Consider the following 17090-nt stretch of genomic DNA (forward strand, 5'->3'; position numbering starts at 1 on the left):
TTTGTAATGTTCTCATTATCTGTTAAAATATTGCTTGTTTCATTTTCTTTCTCCTCTCTTTCTGGGATACCAATTTCCTATGTTAGATCTTGCTATATCTTCTATGTCTTAAGTTCTCTTCTGTATTTTCATTGTTTTGTCTCTCTCTGCATTATTCTGGATATTTTCTTCTAACTTGTGTTTATTCACTAACTCTCTTCGGCTATGCCTGTTTTATTGTCAAATCCATCCATTAAGATTCTAATTTCAGTCATGTTATTTTTCAGTTCTAGTATTTCCATATTGTTTATGTAATTTTCAGCTCTTTGCCAAAATTCTCATTAGTTTGTGTCCATAAACTCCAATACTTGGAGGTCATGCACATCTATTTAAATAAAAACTTCTGCTGGTGTTCATTTATATCTCTTGGTGTAGCTACTTTTTACTATGTGCTTTACAATGTACTTACAAAACTGTTTAGATTTTGAGGCCTATTGCATTAATTTTCTATTGCTGCTAACAGTTTTACCACCAACTTAGCATCTTCAAACAACACACATTTATTATCTCATAGGCTCCGTGGGTTAAGAGTCCAAGCACAGCTCAAAGGGCCTCTGTTTCAGGGTCTTACAAGGCTAAATCAAGGTGTCAGCCTGAGCTGTGATCTCAGCTGAGGTTCCACTATGAAAGGATACACTTCCAAACTCACATGGTTGCAGTATTCAGTTCCCTGCAGACTGTTGGACCAAGGACCTACTTCTTACTTTTAGCTAGAGACCACCCTCAGTTGCTTGCCATGTGGCCCTCTCTGAAGGCCAGTTCACAACATGGCAGCTTGCTTCTTTAAAATTAGCAAGGGAGAGAGTTCCCTAACAAGATGGGCATAAGGATCTGATGTAATATAATCATATACACATAAATGATACATCCCATCATCTTTGTGGTATTGCATTAATTAGAAGCAAGTCCTAGATCACCTTCTCCACACATACACCCCCCCACACACACACACAGAGAATACGAGCTTATAGGGATCATGGGGGGTTAGCTTAGAGTCTGCCCACCATACTAAGGATATTAACTTCCTCTAAGAGAGTTCAGATTTGCTTTAGTCAAGCACCTGGGAGTTCTAAAAACCTTAGATAACTTCAGTCCAATTTCAGGGATTGAGAGTATTCAAAGGTGAGCTGCCAGCCCTTTGAAGGCCTGTTTACTTCTGAATCACTCTTACTCATGATAGGCAGCCTTTTGGCATCCTTATTCAAAGTAAGGGGAAGGGTTTATCACTGCAGGCCTCATACTCCAATACCTCTTCACCTGGGTCCCATTAAGACTGTCAAGATAGCCACTCAGTATGTCAGATACCACTTACAGAATTGGCCAACCCTTTCAGGGAAAAGCAGCTCCCCTACCTAAGTTTCTGTGCTTCCTTAGCCGACAATTATTGTCAGCTCTCTCATGTATTTAAGCAGATATTTTAAAAATTTTGTTCAGCTATCAGCTTTTCCCGATGTACTCTGTAGAAAATCTGGTCCAAATTACTTGATCTACAACTACTAAAAATGAAAGTCTTATTATTATTATTTTTTTACTTGCATAATTTATAAGTTGTTACTGGCCTCAACTTGTAGAGAAATCACAATCTATAAGAGTAGGGCTTCCCTGGTGGCGCAGTGGTTGGGAGTCCGCCTGCCGATCGGTCCGGGAGGATCCCGCATGCCGTGGGGCGGCTGGGCCCGTGGGCCATGGCCGCTGAGCCTGCGCGGCCACAACAGTGAGAGGCCCGCGTACCACAAAACAACAACAACAATCTATAAGAGTAAGTGTTTCATAAATAAAATAAAATTTAAAAATTAAAAAAAACATAATCTAACCTATTAATTTAAAGCAAAACAAAGTTTACTTTTTCAACCTGGAAAAAAATAGAGTACCAATTTTTTTCCCATAAAATTACATTGAACATTTTTATTTCTGGAGCTTTCTATATGGAAAAGAAAATCCTAACGTTATTACATAAGGGATATTTATGCCTAAAACATGTGAGCCTAGAAATTAACACAGTACTGTACAACTTTCTAGGTCAGCTGATATCTTGCTAATATCCCTAAATGAAACAGTTTCTTAAATGTTGAGTATTCCTACAAACTATATATTGTATCACTCAATATTTCATTGCCAAACGGAAAAAACATACTGATTAAATCAGCATTCTGGAGTTACAGTCTGTAATAATGATATAAATTTAAAATACTTGAAGAACAGTAATTTGTATTTCATTTCAAAAGGAAAGTGTGAAATTAATGAACACTTGGGCAATAGATACTGCATCCCTATCTCTAAAATTAACTGATTTGGAAATAGTGTATTCTTACGTGAACTAAGCATTAGGCTTATTTTGAAGATCTGTAACTGCTAGACATACTTTGGAAATAAATACCAAAGAAAGTAAAATGTAAGACTATTCTCTCTGGGAATAAATTTAAAAATATAATATACCTATTAACCATCTTTGGTAGAGTCCACTAGTTGCACTTACCTCAGTTTTGTACTCTACTTTTTTCCATTTTTCCCAGGCATATGACCATCTGAAATAAAAGCTATATTTTTCATCCTTCCTTACAGTTAGGAAGGAGCATCGTGACTAAGTATTGGCCAGTGAAATTTAAATGAGGATGCAACCTTCTCTCTCACTGTCCTCCTTGCTGGCCAGAAAGTTGATGTGAGGGAAGGAGCTTGAACAGCAATCTTGGATCATAAGTTGGAAGTCAAGTGCTGAGGTTGGTAGAGCAACACAGAAACTTTGAGATACTTAACTCTGAAATTCTTCTAAGTGAGAGGGAAAACTTTTTTTCTTTTTTTAAAGCCACTGTTATTTGGGGTTTTAGTTTTATGCTGCTGTATTTAGTCTTAACTGATACACATTTCAATTACTGGCATATTACTCCTTTATTAGAAATTGTAAATGAGAAATTATTTCAACACCTGAAGACCAAGATACAACAGAAGACTCCATAGGCTCAAGATTTTGAGACATCCTAGAAAGAGTTTTCTGTAAAGTATATCCTTTCCGTGGCATGGCAACATCATTCTTCTTTAAAAAGGTTACTGGACAGACATCGTTTCCGCCATCACCTATATAAACAATTCGTGTATAATTCACTCCTCGTTGTAACTGTTTACCTACAAATTCTACCAAAACTACATTTTTGCAAAGATTTGGGGGGCACCTAGTGCAAGAATGAGCATGATAATTTTCCACAGTGAGATGACCATCGCTATCAAAAGCTGCTGGATTTGTAAAGACTTTATCAAACACGTCACGAACATTGGTAGCTTCTAAAATCCAATCTATGAAGACTGAATTTGAATCTGAAATAATGATGCAGTCAAATTTATCCTTGTTCTTTCTTATAAAGTTTAGAAGTTCCACCATCCCTGGAGTGAAAGGCATTGATATCATTGCTCTTTTCATTTCATCTTCTCTTACACCTTTATCTCCCAAATACTTAAAGACTCTGCCCATAAATTCTGTCCAAAATCCTTTTTCATAAGAATCTTGTAGTTCAATAGGAAGCTTTTTCTCTGGAGCACACTGTACAATCCAGGTGTCGCTATTATCATCTATGATTGTATTGTCAAAGTCAAAAACCAACAAAATTTTCATGGTTCCAGAAACAGATTTGGGTTACCCTGGAAAAGAAGAAATATTATTCCCTAAACATACTCGGTTCTACAAATCTAGCTATAGTATCTATTTAACAAAATTACTCTTAATCTGCTGAAACAAAGGGTGAATATAAACAAGTTAAAATGACTAAGCATTCTAAGACTACCATTTAAGCACTTTTTCCTAAGAAGCAAAGTTCATATTTGAGTATGTTAAATGAATGGAAAACAGAACATATAAAAAGGATACTCAGGGTATTATTGTGTTCCTGAGGGGGTGATTCTTTGAGCACTCAGAATTAAACTAGAGAGCAATCCAATGAGAGAAGTAATGAAACAATTATTCCCTTATACTTTTAGAAAAGCTATAAGACAGAAAAAAATGTAGGCTAGTCATTCTTATTGTTTTAAAATTATCAATCACAAACTTATTAGTTTAAAATGTTTACAATGAGCCTCATTTTAAATAATAGGTCATGTACAATACATATTCTCTGTGAACTAACCAAACTCTGACCAAATTTAACATAATGTGAAACCTTGCAAAATTTAAATAATTTTTTAAAAAAGGTTTTTAGCTTGAAATCATCATTGTCAATGTTATGACCAAATGGTTGCTTGATGTTGTACTTGAAAGTCTAAACAAATTACTTGAACTGGAGGTCAGTTAAATTCTTCCACACTAGAAGTACCTTTTGTTAACAATTTTCATATTTATTTATATTTTCTCTAGATAGTTTAGCTCTGGAGTACCAAATAATCTGGATATATGTGAATAATCACACTGCTTTTGATATGACAATTACTCAAGTCTCTGTTTTCATTAATAGATAATGAAGATCATTAACTTAAATCTCAAGAGAAAAGGAATGAATCAACAGATGGTATAAATGAAAATTATCATGTAAAAAAGATAATTATACAGAATTCCCAGGAAAAGCTACAATTAGTGTCTGTAAACAAAAAAAAATCTTTTTTTAAAGAGTAACTGATATTTTTATAGATATCACTATATGCCAGATACTGGACTAAGAACCTTACAATCTCATGATCTGTCATAAACCCATTTAGTAGGAATTATTATTATCCTCATCTTAAAGATATATAACTGGAGCTTAAGTATTAATTAAGTTGGTTAAGTATTAGTTAAATGGCAGAGCTAGAATTTGGACTCAGGTCTGCCTGACTCCAAAGTTCATGCTTTAGTAATACACTCTAGTGCCTAAGAAATAGAATAACGACTATTAATCAGTTTAAAAATAAAATATTAAGTAGGTCATTTTGATGAAAAGATGTTTAATAACATGAAAACATTCATTAATCTCGAAGTACACACTAACCATCTGTGATCTACTTTACAACCATTCTGAAGTTTTAGCAAGAAATCCTAAAATGAAAAGTGAAGAACCCCACCAATAAGAAAAAGAAGAGATCAATTAAAAATAGAAAACATGGGGGACTTCCCTGGTGGTCCAGTGGTTAAGAATCCACCTTCCAATGCAGGGGATGCAGGTTCGATCCCTGGTCGGGGAACTAAGGTCCCACATGCTACGGGGCAACTAAGCCCACGCACTGCAACTGCTGAGCACGGGGGCCACAACTAGAGAATGCATGTGCCGCAAACTATAGAGCCCAAGCACTCTGGAGCCTGTGCACCACAACTAGAGAGCCTGTGCGCCACAACGAGGAGCCCACATGCCGCAATGAAGATCCCGAGTGCTGCACATAAGACCCAATTGATGCAGCCAAAAAAAAAAAAAAAAAAGAAAACATGGCATTTATCTACATGTATTCTCTGGTTTATAATGATAGATATCCAGTAGGTGAAACTGAGAATGAGCTCACGACTCATATAAGAGTAAGTATTTTTTGCCTCTCAATTTAGAATATCTGGAGAATAACTAACCTAGAGGACGTATCTCCTGTTGTATGAATTTAGATGGTACAGAGTATTCTGATACCCTGGATCCATGAATCTCTAAATGTCTAATCCAGGTGTCCCTAATTGCCTTCCAGAGATTTAAGTGCAGAAATCACTTTCCCACAGAAACAATGTAATAAATAGCAATAAAGTGCAGTTGACAATCACATTGGTAATGCACCTAAGCACATTTTAAATTAAAATGCTTTTTAGGCATTCTGAATTTATACATAATTTAAAAAATTTTTTTCAAATGTAACTCATTGTTGGTTGAAAAGTGTTTCAAGCCTAGACTTAATCAGCCACAAGTTACTAAAATTCCTTCACTATTAACCTCCAAATAAGATGTATCATAAGCCTGAAGTTAACAAAGTTCCAACTGTTAACTTAGTTCCACTGTTGACTATTAATTTCTATCTACAAGTGTACTTTTCTTAATTTCAGATCTTTTTCCATTAGTTTTTCCCACCACTCAACATAAACCTTTATTTAAAATACTTACCCAATTTAGTATTTCCAAGACAATTAATCTTACTTCAGCATGGAGATTAGGTTAAACAGTCATGACAATCTTCAGTTTTAAACACCAGCCAGTTTCTAACCAACATTACTTCTACTCTATATGCAGGGGAAAAAGTCTTCTGGTTCCAAGCAAAGGAATGGAGACTTCTTAACTCCTAAAATTAATAAAAGTATTTAAGATATTTAAAAATTTACATTTTCTAATACGTTTTCTCTTACATCAGAAAAGCACCTATGGCAATGGGAGGAATAAAATTTTGTTTAAACAAAAACCTTAAATACAAAACAGGGAATGTTATGTGAATATAAGCTCTTATCCAGGGGATAAAATCACAGGTGTTAGGCTGATTATGTTAAGATTTCCAGATTCCAGTTTTTCTTTTTACTTATTAAATAATAGACAAATACCACATTCTGTTGTCAATAAACTTTCAAAGATTTAGTGCTGTACTTGAAATAAAAATGTCTCCAAAAATTAAGGATGTGTAGAAAGATTTAGTGAAAGTGAATCTATTTTGAAATCAGTTTGTTAAAATACCAGAAGCAGTTATTAACTGTTCTCTCCGGAAGCATGAAAAGTATATATTTTGTATGTCTGCAATGTTTCCAGGGTCTAACAATAGCCTATGTGCTTTTTTACAATAATGAAAACTAGAAACTACATAGACATCCAAGAATAGGGGATTGCTTAAATAAGATATGTACATGATAGCCATATAACAGACCATTTATTTAGTGAGTAAAAGGTTAAGATGTTCAAATTAAACAAACAAGTCACAAAACAGTGTTTACAGTATAATCTCATTTTTGTTTTTAAAAAAGAAATGTCTGTATACAGTGGTAGCATCAATTGCAGTGCATTCTTTTCCTACACTGATTTTGTAATAAAATATTTTCCCTGGAATAATTTAAGCTCTGTTTCAGATCAAAGTGCATATGCTACCTTCTTAATTTCACAACAAAGAAAAAAAAATAAGTGGTGGCCATAGAGGGTAAATAACTAATTCTAGATACACTTGGCTGTAAAGATCCATGGATTAGAGTTAGAACCAAGTGTTGTAAGTCAAATGATGCCTGAACACTACGCCAAACTGGCAAATTACTGACACCAAATATTATAAGATTCAATAATTTTTGTAACCAATTTAGTTAAAATTCCACAGAATTTTTGTTAGGAGGTAATCTCCATGGGTCTCTAGTGGCTCTGCATATCTTACAAGCAAGGTACTCACTGGCCTTTGCTCTGGACTATTGTCTCAAAAAAATATATAAGGGCTTCCCTGGTGGCGCAGTGGTTAAGAATCCGCCTGCCAGTGCAGGGGACACAGGTTCCAGCCCTGGTCCTAAGAAGATCCCACATGCTGTGGAGCAGCTAAGCCCATGTGCCACAACTACAGAGCCTGTGCTCTAGAGCCCGTGAGCCACAACTACTGAGCCCACGTGCCACAACTACTGAAGCCCGCACACCTAGAGCCCGTGCTCCACAGCAAAAGAAGCCACCACAATGAGAAGCCCACGCCCCACAAAGAAGAGTAGCCCAGCTCACTGCAACTAGAGAACGCCCGCGCACAGCAACGAGGACCCAACGCAGCCAAAAATAAATAAGTAAAAAAATAAATAAATTTATTTTAAAAAATGTATGTATAGTGAACAGTCTTGAAAGGCATGCTTATTGTCCATTATAGTAAAGATCTGGATGCCCTAAGCTCAGAGTTCCTGTCCTGTAATGCAACACACTCCATGTGCAGGTGACTTCTGGAACTCTTTGCATCATCCTGTGGCAACTGGGGAAAAATTACTGATATTCTGGCTACTGCTACTGCTGTAATTCATCACTGTTCTAGGGGTCTGCATCTTCTACAGAACGGTGGCAGCCTAAGTTGTTAGCATGCAAGTAGGGTAAAATCTCTGACTCTTCCCAGGTCTTGACTTTTTTTTTTTTTTTTTTTTTTTGCGGTACGCGGGCCTCTCACTGTTGTGGCCTCTCCCGTTGCGGGGCACAGGCTCTGGACGCGCAGGCTCAGCGGCCATGGCTCACGGGCCCAGCCGCTCCGCGGCATGTGGGATCCTCCCGGACCGGGGCACGAACCCGTGTCCCCCGCATCGGCAGGCGGACTCTCAACCACTGTGTCACCAGGGAAGCCCAACATTTTTAAAACTATGATTCCAAAAAAACACCAATGTTGTATGTGCAAAAACTATATTTCTGCCAACAATTATTTTATTAATCCTTTCATACTTACCAGCATTATTACGATGGATCATCTGATAGAAAACCTGAAGAAAAACAGTACAACTATGTGTTAGAACTTCAGTGATTAAAAATCTTACCTCCTTTCATATTGAGCAACTCCAGTTTGATGCCTAATGTGTATGTGTCATAGCCAACTACCTTGTAATGTAATCATTTGTACCTCGACGTGTTAGAAAAGGATCTTTTGAAACGTAGCCCATATTCACTCTTAACAGGGTTTTGTGTCCTTAGAGGTCTGATTGGTCCTCCAAATACATTCAATTTACTATACTGTATTTACCGAGCAATTAAAGATATCTTAAAGGCCCTAACATGGATGTTATAATCCAAGTTTTAACATTGCGATTTAAAAAAAGAAAAAGAAAACTAAGCCCCATCTAGCCCAGATCATGCGTTAGAAACCAAAGTATTTAAAAACAGATTTTCTGTCAATTAATCCCTGAGTTTCTATAGTTGAGGGAAGAGGGCTTTGCCGTTCACCTTCCCCCGCGAGGTCTGTGAGTCACACACGCCAAGCCCAGGCCTCGCTCTCCCGCACACCTGCCGGGTACATCCCGAAACCAGGGGCAGGGACCTAGTCGGGTGTCGTTCCCCGAGAGGTTCACGTTGGATGCCGATGGGAGCACCAGGCCGGGCCCAGCCGGGTCCCAGGGCTCGTCACTGACCCAGGCCAGAGACCCGCAGCCGTTCTGGCCTCGGCGCCGCTTCTGAGGGCTCTGTCCTCCGGCCCACTCCGGACGCCTGCGGGGGAGGACCGCCCCACTCGCACGCCTGGCCTTGACTTCCTGCGCAGGCGCAGCCTCCCTTCTCCGGCACCACAGCCCACAGCGGTGCGTTCTTCGTTCCTCGGCGACGACTGTTGTCACTTCCGGCGTCGTTGCTAAGCAACTTCGCGGTTTGGCTAAAACTTGCCTGGAGTCCGCGGAAACTTCCGCGTCGGAATCGCCTTTCCAAGTCTGAGAGCGCCATGGGTACCTCAGAGACGCTGGTGCGGCTCGGAAGGCGCTGTGGACGGGCAGAGGAAAGCACGGGTGAGCTAAACTGGTCCATCCCACCACAGGGATTGTTTCTGGTCTCCAGGCATGGAGTGAGAGGCGAGCGTGCCTTTCCTCTGAAACGGGCTCCACCAAGTCAAAAACAGCACCGTGGGCATCGTCGGGCTCTGTGTAAATTAGACAGTTTTGCCCTTGGATGAATGGGTAGGTGGGGGAAGTATACAGAAATAAGGGTAGAGAAAAAGAAGTCAGAGCCTCCCAGTTGACCAGCTGGCCCGATACTCAAGCTGTGCCGTTGCAGCTCCAAGAGTCTGGTGTTTGCTGAATTTTCTCGCACTTAAGCTTTGTTATTCATTGAGTGAATCGGAATGTATTTTGGAAATATCAGTGACCTCATTAGAGTCTTGGCTCTGCTGTGAACCTACTGAGTACTCTTAGGAAAGTGTCTGAAGGAAAATCTCAATTTCTTCAACTGTAAAATGAAAGTAAGGTCTTATCCTAAGGCGTATACTTTGATAGAGTGTGAAAATAATGCTACTTAAGGTATTGTAATTCACATGACCTTTTATAAAAATTTGATTTTGTAATAGAAGTAGCCTAGTGAGACATTTAAAGATCTCTTTATTAATTCCATTGATTTTAGTTTCTTAAGATTGTAAATTCCCAATTAATGTTCTCATGGTGACAGAACCTTGGGAACTTGGACTATCTTCATGTCATCGCCTGAGCTTCTGTAGCAATAGAGTCCCTTGTGCCAAATGCTGAGTGAGAGCCAGCCAGTCTCCCACCAGTGGACACTAGTGGATATTTATGCTGTGGAGGGCTTAAGAAGTAGTAGCAGAGGGTCATGACATGTAGGAGAGAGACAGTACCCATGTGGCATGTATTGAAAAAACAAAACTACGCTCACATATTCACTTTCCTATATATAAAGTGCTGCATTAAATCAAAAAGAACAACGGCAAAAATTGTCAAAATCCATTTTTTTTTTTTTTTTTGGTACGCGGGCCTCTCACTGCTGTGGCCTCTCCCGTTGCGGAGCACAGGCTCCGGACGCGCAGGCTCAGCGGCCATGGCTCACGGGCCCAGCCGCTCCGCGGCATGTGGGATCTTCCCAGACCGGGGCACGAACCCGTGTCCCCTGCATCGGCAGGCGGACTCTCAACCACTGCGCCACCAGGGAAGCCCTCAAAATCCATTTTTGAGATCTCAGGAAACCAAAAGTTTGCAACAATTGGGGAGTGTTTATCAAGACAAATAACTGAATCTTGGTAAGAACAATGAGTTTTTTTGCATCTTAACTTGTTCTAGTCCCCTTCTTTCTCCCTGCCCTATGGTAGTCTAGAAAACCACTGCAATCACAGTGAAATCCAGTGGCTTAGCAGCCTGTGGAGGGAGCAAAATAGCGCTGAACCCCTTCCAAAGCCCATTTCCCAGATAACTTATTATTTGAGCTGAACTTATTATTTGAGCTGTCTGGCAGTTCCTTGGAAACTTATTATTTGACCTGTCTGGCAGTTCCTTGGAAAGACCCACTCACAAGGCTTGTCTTTATTTGACCTGATTCAGAGCTCGCCAGTTATGTTTGTTAAAACAATCGGTGGCAATTTAAAAAAGTTTTTAATTGCTTCACTTCTCCAACAGCCATTACTAGCATTGTGTGAAAGTCTCTGTGAGGTAGGAATCATGGAAATAAGACTGCCCTCTGAGAACTGAACTCTGCATCAACCCAGTGGATTAAAGCATGGATATTTGAAATCATTCATAGCTCAGAGGTCAATCAGGGCTCTCCTGATCCTCAAAGATATGCGGGAACTGGGACTTCCCTGGTGGCGCAGTGCTTAAGAATCCGCCTGCCAATGCAGGGGACATGGGTTTGAGTCCTGGTCCAGAAGACCCCACATGCCGCAGAGCAGCTAAGCCCGTGCGCCACAACTACTGAGCCCACGGGCCACAACTACTGAAGCCCGCGTGCCTAGAGTCTGTGCTCCTCAACAAGAGAAGCCACCACAATGAGAAGCCCGCACACCGCAACGAAGAGTAGCCCCCACTCGCCATAGCTAGAGAAAGCCCATGTGCAGCAACGAAGACCCAACACAGCCAAAAATAAAAATAAAAAATAAACATATTTATTAAAAAAAAAGATAATAAGGGAACTTGGCCCAACTTTTGTTACCTGAGATAGTAAAAAGCCTTTCCCAAACTTTCCATGGATTGTCCTATTTTTTCTGCTGCTTTTGTGGTTGTTCTCTTGGTTCTCCTCCTGTATCAGAGTTCATGAAAAGTTCTTGAATAAAATATCTCATGAATGTAGTTACTCTACAGAAGATTGAGGTGTCATGAGGGATCACATTGTTCACTACACAGCTTTTTGGCATCTTGTTTTCCTGCCACTGCTGCCAAAGCTTGCTCACCACTGTATACTTTGTAAGGAGCAGCTCCTGCCAGTATGGGCTATTTGGTCTACCCAGCCCCTTTAGTATTTTGGAAAATTAAATTGTCTCCATTTTATTTCGCATCTTAAAGAATTAGAATGACTCTTGGGTCAGAGAAAGAAAAGCATATTTTTTTCATAAATTTATTAATTTATTTTTGGCTGTGTTGGGTCTTTGTTGCTGCATGTGGGCTTTGTCTAGTTGTGGTGAGCTGGGGCCACTCTTCATTGCAGTGCATGGGCTTCTCATTGCGGTGGCTTTTCTTGTTGCGGAGCACGGGCTCTAGGTGCAGGGTCTTCAGGGTCTTCCTTTGTTTCTTCTTTGTGTTTCACAGTTAACAGCTTCATCCTAAGGCTGCTTCCTCTTTTGGTCATAGGATGGCTGCTTGTCTGGCCTTCATGCTTCCTCGTTCGTATCTAGCCTGAGAGTCACTCTCAGATGTCTCTCCCAGAAGTACAAGCAAGAACTTTTCTAAAAGTCTCATAATTCTTCTCCTATTTATTTTCTTGCCACAGGAATAATTATTGTCAAGGGAGATGCAAGTATTCTTAAATTAATGAGGCCCACCCCGGGACTGAGACTGTAGTCAGTTCTCCAAATTACATTGCTGCTACTCAGTTAGGAAGGGGTTGTATAGAGTAGACAAGCGCAATGTCTACAACCCCCAAAGATGAACATTCCCCAAAGTTATCCACTTATAAACTGCTGCTTGAATAACTTTGAAAATGCTTTTATAACAACCTGTTGGGGTAGGTATTATTGATCTCAACTTTAAAGATGTTGATACTGAGACTCCAAGAAGTTAAATGACTTGCCCAAGTTTACACAGTAAGGAATTGACTAAGCAAGGACTCAAATCTATGTCTTCTGATTTCAAGATCTTGTATACTTTCCACTTAGTCCCAGCTGTTCTTAAGATAACAAGAATAAAATTATTCTTTGAAACAACTTCCAGATATCATGCCAATATAGAAATGTGTGAGAAAAAATATCAAACTCTTCTTGAAAGTTTTTAATACTCATTTTAAAAAATTTATTAGAAGCAAAGAACTGTGAAGAAGATCAAGTCCTCTATCCACCTCTTCTGCCTAGCAAAGTAGATCTCCAGCAGGTCACCATAATTCCACACAATGAGTGGGAAAGGATTCGAGACAGCCTTGACAGTTTGACAAGAGAAGCAGCACACCTTCGTGCAGAAAGAAAGGCAAAGAAAGAAATGCATTTCCGATCCCAAGAAGTGGTAAAACATTGGACTAATACATATGCAGTAAGTATTAACCACCCAGGAGTACATGTGCACTGAAGACTTACTCTTGTTTCTTAGTGCTCTTTTATAAATATTTTTAACATAGAAAATATCATTAAAATGCATTGAAACACATTTTCAACAGCTTTATTTAGGTATAAGTGACATACAATAACCTGGACATATTTAAAGTGTACAATTTAAGATTTGACATATTTATATAGCCCTGAAACCATTATTATAATAAAGATAATGAATATATTCATCACCACAAAAAAGTTCCCTCATAACCCATTTTACTCCCTCTCACTCCTCCCCATGCCCCCTCCGGTGTCTCCAGACAACCACTGATCTGCTGTCTATTATAAATTTCACTCAGCACAATTATTTTGAAATTCTTTCATGTTTTTGTATCAATTATTCATTCATCTTTATTGCTGAGTGGTATTCCATTATATGGATATATCACAATTTGTTTTTCTGCTCAGTTGTTGATAGTTTGACATCAAGAAAATATTGACATTTGAGCTATTTCCAATTTTTGGTTATTATACATAAAGCTGCTTATGAACATTTGTGTATAAGTCTATGTATGGACATATGCTTTCATTTCTTTTGGATAAATATCTTGGTGTAGAATCATGATAGCTGTACATTTAATTTTGTAACATCTAACTTCCAAGCTGTTTCCCAAAGTAGTCGTAATTTTACATTCCCTCCAGCGGTGTATGACAGTTCTAATTCATATTAGAACACATAGTTCTAATATGTGTTTCCTCCACATATTTGCCAAATTGCTATGTTCAGTCTTTTTAACTATAGACTTTCTAATAGGTGTGAAGTAGTATCTCATTATAATTTAAATTTCTCTAATTACAATGATGTTGAACATCTTTTCATGGACTCATTTTCTATCTATATATCTTCTTTGGTAAAGTGTCTGTTCAGATATTTTGCTGGGTTTGTCTTCTTATTGAGTTTAGAGAACTTTTAAAATATATTCTGAATATAAGTCCTTTATTAGATATTTGATTTGAAAATATTTTCTCCCAGTTCATGGCTTGGCTTTATATTCCATTACAGTGTCTTTCTAAGAGCAGAGTTTTTAATTTTTTTTTCTTTTTTTTTTTTTTTTTTTTTTGCGGTATGTGGGCCTCTCATTGTTGTGGCCTCTCCCGTTGCGAAGCACAGGCTCCGGACGCGCAGGCTCAGCAGCCATGGCTCACGGGCCCAGCCACTCCGCGGCATGTGGGATCTTCCCAGACCGGGGCGCGAACCCGTGTCCCCTGCATCGGCAGGCGGACTCTCAACCACTGCGCCACCAGGGAAGCCCGAGTTTTTAATTTTAATGAAGTCCAGTTTATCAATTTTTCTTGTATGGATCATCCTTTTAGTGAGTTACCTAAGAAATTTTTGCCTAACTCAAGATCACAAAGATTTTCTGTTTAAGATTTGTGTTTAAGTTTAAAGTTTTAGGTCTTTTATGTATATATATATATATATATATATATATATATATATATATATATATGATCTATATTTAGAAGTGAGGTATGGATTGATGTTTATTTTTTTGCATATGAATATCCAATTGTTTTAGCATAGTTTGTTGAAAAGACTGTTCTTTCCCCCACTGAATTGCCTTTGCACATTTGTTGAAAATCTGATTGTCCATATATGTGCAGGGGGAATTTCTGGACTCTGCTGTTCCATTGATCTATTCATCTATCTTTATTTCAATAACACACTAATCTGAGAATTGTAGCTTTAATAATAAGTCTTGAAATCAGATAGTATTAGTCCTCCAACTTTGTTCTTTTTCAAAGTTGTTCTGGCTATTCTAGGTCCTTTGCGCTTCTACATGAATTTTGGAATCAGCTTGTCAATTTCTACGAAAAAGCCAGCTGGGATTTTGTTTGGGATTGTGTTGAATTTCTAGATCAGTTTGGAGAGAATTTACATTTTGACAGTATTGAGTCTTCTGACCCATGAACACAGTGTTTTTCTTCCATTTGCATAGGTCTTATTTAATTTATGTCAGCAATATTTTATAGTTTTTAGGGTATAAGTCTTATTCATATTTATCCCTAAGTAATTACTATTTTTATGTATTATAAATGATTTTTTTAACATTTCAATTTGTTATTCATTGTTAGCTATAGAAATACAGTTAATTTTTTCTATGTTGATCTTGTATCTTGCAACACTGCTAACCTCACTTATTAGTTCTAGTAGCTTTTTTATAGATTCCATCAGATTTTCTACATAGACAATCATGATGTCAGAAAGTAAAGACAGGGACTTCTCTGGCGGTTCAGTGGTTGAGACTCTATGCTTCCACTGCAGGGGGCACGGGTTCCATCCCTGGTCAGGGAACTAAGATCTCTCATGCCGCAGAGCACAGCCGAAAAAAAAAAAGGTAAAGACAGTTTTACAAATTTTACTTCCTTCTTTCCAATCTGGGTGCCTTTTAGTTCTTTATTTTTTTTCTTTTTCTTTTTGACTTATTGTACAGGAATGGATGTTAGATTTTTGAAGTGCTTTTCTTTTGCTTATATCTATTGAGGTAATCATGAAGTTTTACTTTTTCATTTTGTTATATGGTATATTTCATTCATTATTTTCAAATATTGAACCAAGCTTGCATTCCTGGGATAAACGTCTGCTGGTCATGACATATTATCTTTTTGATGGATTCAGTTTGTTAAAATGTTAATTTTTGCAGCCGTGTTCATGGGGGATATGGCCTGTAGTTTTCTTGAAATGTCTTTGTCTGGGGGTATCAGGGTAATGCTGGTTATTGTTGATGGAGGATTGCACAAAAACACAGGATTTGAAACTGAGGAACCAAGGAGCTTCTTGAGGAATCAAGGCAGCTTCTTTTCATCTGCCTTTGATTTGTCTCTCTTCCTATCTTTTTCTAGAACTACATATGTCTTTGCTGTGCCCTTCTTTGTGCTTCTGTAAGATTCTCTACCTAAGAGGTACAATAACCTGCAGTTTATTGTACCTCTAACCTGCAGTTCCATGTACATGAGTGGGAAACTACTTCAAAGTGGGGAGGTGTCCTCTAACTCCTTTTACTGTCTCACCTGGAGGAAAATGCTGAGAAAAGGTGTTCTCATCTCCCACTACACTTTCCTATATCATTTGAGGAACTATAAGGCAGGATTTTCTCCTATTTTCTAGTAGAATTTTTAAAATTATCTGCTCAGAGAGTTCTCACCTTTTATTTTTTCAATATTGCATATTTCCTTACTTTGTTGCAATGTACATTATTTATCTTTGGGAGGGGACACAGAAAGCTTGTGTTACCTTGCTTTAGAAATAGTGTTCATAATTTATTAATTCTTTTTCTAGAAGAGGGAAGAATTATATCATGACTGATATCATATATGTAATATATGCAATATAATATATGATATTCTGAAAAAGGCAAAACCTATAGAGAAAGAAAACAGATCAGTGGTTGCCAGGGGGTGCGGGTAGTTGACTCTAACAGGGCATGAGGGAGTTTTTTGGGAGGATGGAACTGTTCTATAAGTGACTTTATGCATTTGTAAAACTGTACACTAAAAGCATATGTAATTTATACTCTAAAAAACTTGATTTTAGAAAAGCCCATGGTCTATAAATAGATGGGGAGTGGAATATACCCCTGTTTTTTTTTTCTTCCAGAAGTACCACAGTATACCTAATACTTTACACCTCCATGGGTGTTAAAGAAGAAAAAGAAATGTAGTAAACGTAGTGGAAATATAATAATAAAAACTGTACTATAGGCACAGAGATTGGCAAAATGATACATCATCAGAGAGAGCCTAGAAGCAATCCTGTGTTATATATGGGAACTTGACATATGCTAGAAATGTCATTGCAAATCAGAAGGGAAAAGATGGGAATTCAATAACAGATACTAAGATAAATTGGCATATGGACAAGATGAAATTTTATCCCTATGGTACAGAATATACAAAAGTGAATTTCAGCTGGATTTTAGACCTAAATGTGAAAAGTGAAACAGTAGAACTTTAAAAATAAATCATAGGATATCTTCAAGAATTCAGGGTAA

At 38.1% G+C, this 17090-nt stretch overlaps 2 protein-coding genes across 4 annotated transcripts in view; one reads left to right on the forward strand and one right to left on the reverse strand.

Annotated features, from left to right (window-relative positions):
• The window catches only part of CFAP210 (cilia and flagella associated protein 210), a 97736-nt gene that overhangs the window by 54286 nt on the left and 26360 nt on the right, over positions 1-17090 (forward strand). The window contains exons 1-2 of one of the 2 annotated variants that reach the window (XM_081242620.1): positions 9273-9373; positions 12813-13039. The exons of the other annotated variant lie outside the window; for it this stretch is intronic. Of the exons in view, the coding sequence (XP_081098746.1) occupies positions 9310-9373; positions 12813-13039 (291 nt within the window). The 5' untranslated portion in view covers positions 9273-9309. Of the gene's footprint in view, positions 1-9272; positions 9374-12812; positions 13040-17090 lie in introns of those variants that run through there. 2 annotated transcript variants of the gene reach the window in all.
• Positions 1959-9221, reverse strand: PHOSPHO2 (phosphatase, orphan 2). Of its 2 annotated transcripts, none has more exons than XM_081242623.1 (4): positions 9008-9221; positions 8332-8365; positions 6069-6243; positions 1959-3669 (listed from the first exon to the last, which is right to left on the reverse strand). In XM_081242623.1, the coding sequence occupies exon 4, from the start codon at positions 3641-3643 to the stop codon at positions 2918-2920; it is 726 nt and encodes a 241-aa protein (XP_081098749.1). In that variant the 5' UTR covers positions 3644-3669; positions 6069-6243; positions 8332-8365; positions 9008-9221; the 3' UTR covers positions 1959-2917. The 2 variants fall into 2 exon arrangements, with proteins under 2 accessions (XP_081098749.1, XP_081098748.1); XM_081242622.1 differs by having other exon boundaries at positions 8823-9221.

Source organism: Mesoplodon bidens (genome assembly GCF_964165515.1).
Source record: "Mesoplodon bidens genome assembly, chromosome: 8".
In the NCBI taxonomy this organism is placed as follows: domain Eukaryota; kingdom Metazoa; phylum Chordata; class Mammalia; order Artiodactyla; family Ziphiidae; genus Mesoplodon; species Mesoplodon bidens.

Bases quoted from the DNA above. Each gene is read 5' to 3' on its own strand.
- PHOSPHO2 (XM_081242623.1), bottom strand. From the start codon at position 3,643: ATGAAAATTTTGTTGGTTTTTGACTTTGACAATACAATCATAGATGAT.